At 48.2% G+C, this 8,118-nt stretch overlaps 1 protein-coding gene across 1 annotated transcript; it reads right to left on the reverse strand.

Moving 5' to 3' along the window:
* Window positions 1-830: 830 nt before the first annotated feature.
* On the reverse strand, window positions 831-3,000 carry LOC111201744. The gene is made up of 4 exons (XM_048757432.1): window positions 2,527-3,000; window positions 2,079-2,484; window positions 1,478-1,997; window positions 831-1,227 (listed from the first exon to the last, which is right to left on the reverse strand). The coding sequence occupies exons 1-4, from the start codon at window positions 2,998-3,000 to the stop codon at window positions 831-833; spliced, it is 1,797 nt and encodes a 598-aa protein (XP_048613389.1).
* Between the last annotated feature and the right edge of the window lie 5,118 nt (window positions 3,001-8,118).

Below are 8,118 nucleotides of genomic sequence, written 5' to 3' on the forward strand. Positions count from 1 at the left end.
CCTAGTTCCACAACCCATTTCGCTAGGCGTCCGTAGACTTCAGGCTTATGGAGGACTAGTTTTATGGGGAAGTAAGTGACGACCACGATTGGGTAAGCCTGGATATATGGCCACAACTTACGGGCATCGACTATCCAGGCTAAGTCCAGTTTCTCCAGATGGCTGTAGGGGGTTTCCGCGTCTAGGAGGGCCTTACTCCCCTAGTAGATTGGTAGCTGCTTGCTCCCTTCCTCGCGCACCAGGACGGCGCTTACAACATGCTCCGAGACCGCTAGATATAGCAGCAGGACCTCGCCGAGCAATGGCTTGGATAGGAGAGGAGGAGTGGTGAGGTAAGCCTTGAGTTCATGGACAGCTGATTCGCACTCTTCTGTCCACTGGAAATCCTTTTGGTTTTTGAGGGTCCCAAAGAAGGCGTGAGACTTGTCGGAGAGCCTGGAGATGAACCTGCTCAAGGCTTCCATTCTTCCTCTTAGTTTTTGGACCTCTTTGACGTTCTTCGGGGAAGGAATTGAGTGAATGGCCCTGATTTGCTCTGAATTGGCTTCAATGCCCCGGTGGGTTACAATGTAACCGAGGAACTTGCCGGAACTGACGCCAAATGAGCATTTAGCTGGATTGAGCTTCATGTTGTACTTCTGGAGAGTGGAGAAGGCTTGCTGCAGGTTAGATATGTGGTCTTCAGCCTCTAGATATTTGACCATCATGTCGTCGATGTAGACCTCCATGGTCCGCCCTATCCGATCCGCGAACATCATATTCACCAGCCTTTGGTAGGTTGATCTAGCGTTCTTTAAGCCAAAAGGCATGACTTTGTAGTAATAGATCCCTCAGGATGTCATCAAGGATGTCTTTTCCTGGTCTTCTGGATGCATGAGTATCTGTTTATAGCCGAAGAACGCATCTATGAAACTCAACAGCTGATGCCCGGTTGTGGCATCGACCAGCTTGTCGATGTGAGACAAAGGAAAGGGGTCCTTTGGGCAGGACTTGTTGAGGTCTTTGTCTATGCAGACTCTCCACTTCCCGTTCTTCTTCTTGAATAAGACCACGTTGGCTAGCCACTCCGGGTACTGTACCTCGCGAATGAACATTGTGTCGAGCAGGCTTTTGACTTCGTCGTTGATGATTGCATCCCTTTCGGGGGCAAACTTGCTCCTCTTTTGTCTGACGGGTTGATGTAGGGGATCCACTTGCAGCTTGTGTCCAGATCGATCCCAAACATGTCTGCGTGGGACCAAGAAAAGCAATCGGAGTTAGACCTGAGGAAGTCTATTAATCTCCTCCTTGATCCCTCGGTCAGCTTGGAACCGACCTTGAGGTGTCGGGTATGGTCCCCTTCGATCAGTGGCACGTCGTCCATCTCTTCAACCTCCGGTTCTTCGGTGGGATGAGATGAGGTAGAGGTTTGTTCTATAATTGCTATAAGACCTTGGTCTTTCCCTTCAAAGTAGTCTGGTAGCAGAAGCGGGAATACTCTTGATCTCCTCTGATTGCTCTTATGCCCCAAGGTGTAGGGAATTTCACCATCTGGTGAAGAGTCGAAGGGACGGCTCCCACGCCGTGAATCCAGAGCCGCCCTAGGATCATGTTGTAAGATGATTCACAGTCAATAACGAGGAACTTGGTTGACATATTAATCCCTTCAGCATACACCGGGAGGATGACCTTTCCGCTAAATCCTATGAGTGGGGTTATTCTCTGCGTCAGAGCGCTTTCCTCCAGCCCCAGATCCTTATATGTGGGTTGGAAGATGATGTTGCCGAAGCTTCCATTGTCTACCAGTATCCTCTTTACCAGGCAATTCGCTGCAGTGAGCGATATGACCAAGGCGTCATGATGTTGGGTGAGAACCCTTTCTTGCTCCTTGGCCGTGAAGCTTATTTCGCCCGTACCCAAGAGCAGGCGTTTTGGCTTGGCTGCCTCTAGGCCGTGCTTGGCGTTCCAATTGCTTTTCTTTGCCGCCGCATGGCTTATGCCTCTGATTTCCAAGCCTCCTGATATGACATGGATTACTCGGTCCTATCGAGGTGGCGAGGCGGGAGCAGCTTCTGTGGGCTTTCCCGTCGTCTCTTTGCTTAGATGGCTCTTGGCCTTCTCGGAAAGGAACTCCCTGAGGTGTCTTTTATTGAGCAATTCGTTGACCTCGATCCTTAGTGCGATGCAGTCCTCCGTTTTATGACCGTGGTCGCGGTGGAAGTCGCACCAAAGACCAGGGTTCCGGAAAGAATCGAGTGCTTTCATCTTCTGAGGCCACTTGACCTGTTGGCCCATCTGCCTTAGAACATTGATCAGCTCCGGCCTTGAGATGGAGAGGTGAGAGATGTCTGGCCACGTGGACGCTACCATCCCTTCTGCCTTCTCGATCGGCCGGTTCTGGTATCTGCCCCGGCTTCTGTTCCCAGAATCCTTTGTTGGTCTTGGAGAGGGTCTCTCATCTTGCTCATTTCGATCCGGCCTGACCGCCTTGGGGTCTTGCTTTAGCTACACCTTAGCACGACTGGCAACATCTTCTTCGCATTTTACCTGTGTGCATGCTCGAGATAGCACGTCTTCCATGGTCTTGCACTGGTATTTGGTTAGCTCTTTATGCAAGCCTCTCTTGAAGACAGAGATTGCAGTAGGGATGTTACATTCGGGAAAGGCCACCTTCTCTTGATAGAAGCGGTCTATGTAGCCTCGCAAGGGTTCAGCCCGATGCTGGAGGATTTCGTATAAACCATCAGAAGTTTTCTCCAGGTCTTTACTGCTGGCGAATTGCCCCACGAACTTGTCGCTGAGGATCGCGAAGGAGGATATGGACATGGAGGGTAGGTTAATGTACCATTGCAAGGCGGGTCCGATCAGGGTTGTGTCGAATCCCTTGCACATGGTAGCTTCGCGCGACTCCTTTGGGAGTGCTACAGCGAGCATCCTCTGTCTGTACTGGGCGACATGATCGTCCGGATCACTGGTACCGTCATACGCCTTTATGCTGGGGAAGCATAATTTCCTTGGCATCTCGATCAGGGTGATCTCATCCGTGAAGGGAGTATCGGCATGGAGTCGGGGTTGCTTTTCCGGATGGGGGAGCTACTCCTAGGAGCCTTTCCACCATAGGTTGCATGGCGTCGAGCCTCTTGGAGAACATCTGCTCCAGGTAGGCAGACATAAGGGACTTCGTCTTCGCTACTCCCTCAGGTGCTTCCTTGTTAGGTTCTGGCTCAGATTCGCTGCCTTCTAAGTTGTAGTTCTGAGTGCCCTTAGTCTTTTCGCGCGTTGCTCCGTCTTCAATCGACGTCGTAGTTGGGCGAGTCATATCTCCTCCGAAGTTAGGTGTCTCCAGAGTTGGCATGGGTCGGATCTGAGTCCGAAAGGGACGTTTCTTGTTACTTGTTGTGTTGAGGGCTTGGTTTTCGTCTCGGAGGGTTAAATTCTCCGATTCGAGCTGGCTGAGCTTCTCGGCGCTCTGCTCTAATTGCTTGGAGTGCTCATCGAGCTTCTCCTTCAAGCTCTGGACTTCTGAGGAGAGCTCGGGATTCTTCATAACCTCTTCTCGAGCCTTGTGCAGCTCGGTTACTTGACTTTGTAGACCATAAAGTTGCCTTTGGAGTTTGGCTTCTCTCTGGGTAGCTTCAGGTAGCTCGTTCTGCTCATCCACCACCATTGTCACGTAGTTTAGATTACTACCCTCCTTCTAGCGCCAAACTATTAGGGGATTTTTGTGTAAGATATTTGTGAGTACCACAGAACGATGGACAAGCTTTGTATTTCGTATGAATTTGGAGAGAATTAGACATGAAGAGCTGTTTTATTAGATAGAACAGGCCGGAACTACAATGTATTGAGTAAGAACCCTAGCTCTAGCCGCCTATCTCTAATCTCTAAGTTTTGAAGTGTCGATCCCTTGTTCTAGGATTTGGGCTCCCCTTATACAGCCATCTGTAGGTCGGTCTTGGTCAGCCAATAGGGTTTAACTCTTCCATATTCGGAAATATGGAAGGATCCCCTTATCGGAATATTTCCATTTCGCGGAGGAAGGGGGCGGTCACTAGGACCGGACCCGGAATTCTTCATAGCGGGGACCCGGGGTGTTTCCTAGCGGGTACCCAGAGGCCGGTGTCCTGCCTGGGGTCTGGAGGAATTCAATACCTGAGTACTTTTCCCCAACATTTTGCCCCTTATTTATCGATTTCATCATCGAACTTGGGGAATAACCTGTGCACTCAAGTCAACCGGAGTTGCTCATTCTCAGCAGGCTTCCCATAGGCAGGACATCGCTCCAGTAATCCTGCTATCCTGGGTTCCTCTCAAGCCGGAGCCATACTCTGAACCTGGGGGAGGACCGGTTCCCTTGTAGTAGATCGGGGTCTGGCGGCGTCTTCTCGAACCTTTGACTCTAGTCGAAGGTGGCGAAGCTCGGGGCTTTTAGCGGTGCCTTGGAGATGATGGAGCATGGAGCTCTGATGATTTTCGAATAGGAGGCCTGAGCATTTGAGCGCGATGTGTCGAGGCAGGTTCGAAGCTAGCGCAAGATTTCGTTGGAGGTTCCGAATGCTTCGAAGGATACTTAATTCGAATCTTCTTTTAGGAGGTACGTATCATTTTTATATTTCTGCGAAATTTCCCTTTTTAGGGAGGATTTCCCTTTTTCCTACAAGGACTGAGTTTCTTTTTTTAATGCTGGTCGTTTATGCCAAGGATTCTCTGAGATGTTTAGAAACATCCTTGTTTCTTTTTTCGGCTCTACGAGGAGGGGTGATCCCGATGTAACATCCTTATTTGGGTTACCGATCTGGTAACGTGGATGCTTTGTATTCACTTATTGAAAGGAACCATGTCTTCTTAAGAACTCAGACGTTTTACCCTTCATCCACACACCCCTTTAAACCGCAGGAAATCATTTCAATCTTTTATACTTAGATGCCGAAGAGAGAGAGAGAGAGAAGGGAATCAAAAACACACGGACTTTTACCTTCCAGGCTTTCAAGAGGAATCCAAGAGGAATCCGATCTAATGTATACCAAGCCCCAAGACAAGCAGATTAAGCTCAATTAGGTTGGAGATCAGCTTTGGTTCCTTCAAACATTCTCAGAAAGTGTGGATAATAGGTAGGTGATCCACTTTGGTATCTCTAATACACTATGCAGTCAATAAATCTAAGAGTGGTGCTAGAGAGTGGTGCTAGAGAGTGGTTAGATAATAAGCAAAATTGTAAAGTCCATTATTTCCTTCTTGACTCAATAAAACTTTTTGAAAATATTTATAAAACTTAGCAATAAAAATAGATATCAGTAAACTTCCCCCCAGACTTAAATTACACTGTCCTCAATGTTTATCTAGCCGGATTTTGGTGGGAAATAAATCATAAGTGCATAAGTAACAAGGTAGAAAGATATACCTGCTCGCTGATGTTCATTGTCGATCGAAGTGTTTGAATGTTCGTCGGTCAATTCTGGTGTGGTAATGTCAAACGATGTCGACCTGGGCTCATCGATCGATAGACTGGGCAATCGTCTCCTCGGGTCTCTTTTTTTATACTCAATGTTAGGAGATTTTTGTGTAGGATCTTTGTGAGTACCACAGAGCGATGGACAAGGCTAGTATTTGTATAGATTTAGTGAGTATTAGAGAGAAATAGACTTGAAGAGATGTTTTATTGGATAGAACAAGCCGAAACTACAATGATTGGTGTATAAACCCTAGTTCTAGCCGCCTAGCTGTTGGGGTCGAAAACGGCTACGACGAAGTTAACGTCCAAATCCCCAAAGAAGAAAACGTAGAACCTTTCTTCGACAAATACTTTTTCGAAATAGATTCTTCTTTACGGAAAGCTTTGCTCATCGGACAAGAGCTCGAAAAGGGTCGCTACGCAGCAACCGAACGCGTGTTCCGCTCGGTCGCTGCATAGCAACCGAGCTCGAGCCAAATCTTGGTCGCTACATAGCGACCGAGCGTCCGTTCCGCTCGGTCGCTACGTAGCGGCCGAGCTCGAGCCAAAGCTCGGTCGCTACGTAGTGACCGAGCTCGGGCAGAAGCTCGGTCGCTACGTAGCGACCGAGTTCTTCCGAAACGTCGATACGACATTAGTCCATCCATTCTCGTCTACCCTTCGATGCTATCTCCCGAAGACCATAGCGAACCCATTTCACGTTCTCCGCCATTCTAAGTTATCGATCAAACTTTACCGAAAAAACCGCGGAAAGTTTGTTCTTTATCGAAAGAAGCCGTAATAAACGCTTCGAGTCGGAAGACGGCCCAAAGGGACCTAAGACATGACTCGAGGCCCAACTTACGATTTCTTAACCAACAGCCCGTAAGCCGCATGACGGTTTACGCTTTGTTCGCGAGGAAAGATAAATGTCAAGTTTCCGCGGATAAATACGAAATTTTGAAGACAATTACGAAGATCGGAAAAATGGAATATCTCCATTTTTATGCTATGGCGGCTTAAGGGCAGAAGGGGAAAAGCGTAAACCGACCTTGGAGCCAGTATATAAGGAGTCCTAGGTGAGAGGCATGTGAGAGGACTTTTTCACAGCAAACTTAGCACTTAGAGCGATTTTAGGCAATTTTCCGTTTTTGTTATTCGAGCTGCGACTCAATTAGGTTTTTGCCGTCTTAGGGCTTTAGAACTAGGAATCTCGCCGACAGCTCTCGTAGCCCAGGCACTTACCTTGTTGTAAATGCTCAAACGCAGATTCGGAATAAGAACTATCTTGCTCTCTTTTTCGATTTCTTATTTTATTATTTTTCTCGTTTTGTGTTCTGATTGCTTGGCGTGTGGTATTAGCAGATATCCGGGACCTCTGGGAAATTAGGGTTCTCTTACTTTCCTAATTTAAACGGAAATCGACAGTGCGAATTTCGGTTCCCACACTAGCTATAATCTATAAGTCTTGAAGTGTCGATCCCTTGCTTTAGGGTTTAGATTCCCTTTAGATAGTCTTCCTAAGGCGGGCGTTAGTCGGTTGGAGTAGGTTAAACTCTTCCATATTAGGAAATATGGAAGGTTCTCCTTATCAGAAGTTTTCCATTTTCCGGAGGAAGGGGGGTGATCCTGAGACCGAACCCGGAAAACTCCCTAGCGGGGAACCGGGGTTCCTTCCAGCGGGATCCTGGTAACCGGGGTTCCTTCCAACGGGATCCTGGGAACCGGGGTTCCTTCCAGCGGGGATCCAGAGGTCGGTGTCCTGCCTGGGGTCTGGAGGAATTCAATACCTCAGTATTTTTCCCCAACAGTTTCCCCTTATTGCTCGATTTCGTCACCGAACTCGGGGAATAACCTGTGCACTCAAGTCAACCGGAGTTTCTCATTCTCAGCAGGCTTCCCTTAGGTAGGACATCGCTCCAGTATTCCCGTTATCTCGGGTTCCACTCAGGCCGGAACCATATTCTGAACCCGGAGGATGATCAGTTTCCCTTACGTCAGACCGGGGTCTGGTGCTGTTTGGACCGCTGATTTCTTGTCGAGGACAGGGAGCACTGAGCTTCTGATGATGTCTTGGAGACGATGGATCCTAGAGCATTGATGTTCCATGAGGAGGAGTTGGCTGAGGAGCGAGTCCTGATGTTGGCGCGAATAGAGTTCGAGATCTCTATTTCTGGTACCGATTCTCGCCTGATTCTGAAGATTTTACTTCCTTAAATATAGGAGATCGACTGGGATCCACTTTGCCAGCGAAGGAAAGATTTTTGAATTTTGAATCTCCCCCAAAATCTGGAAGTTAATAGGTCTGCGGCTCCTTCGGGAATTTTCCCAATGGTTCCTTCTTTAAAGGCTTTGCCTTTCTTCTCTCCCTTTTTTTTTCTTGCTCTCTTGTCGTCGGCACCTTGAGCTTAGGTAATTTTTTCTTTCACATTTCTCCTAGTTCTTCGGGTTTTGGTTAGATAGATCGGATCTCTCGTTAGGTTTCCTGGGATTTTATCTTTCTCATCGTCGTGACCCGTTGAATAGGAACCATTGGCATCATGTCTAAGCGATCCTCTTCTTCTGTTCCCACGACGGCCGATAGGGCTAGGTTGAAGAGGAGGATGGAATCGCCGGTTTCCCGATCGGACAGGTCGGAGGCGGGTGAAGGATCTGATTGCAACCTGATGGCTCCTTTGCCTCTATCATGTGTTTACGCGGCTCCTCCA

Source organism: Brassica napus, chromosome C5, assembly GCF_020379485.1.
Source record: "Brassica napus cultivar Da-Ae chromosome C5, Da-Ae, whole genome shotgun sequence".
Taxonomy (NCBI): Eukaryota; Viridiplantae; Streptophyta; class Magnoliopsida; order Brassicales; family Brassicaceae; genus Brassica; species Brassica napus.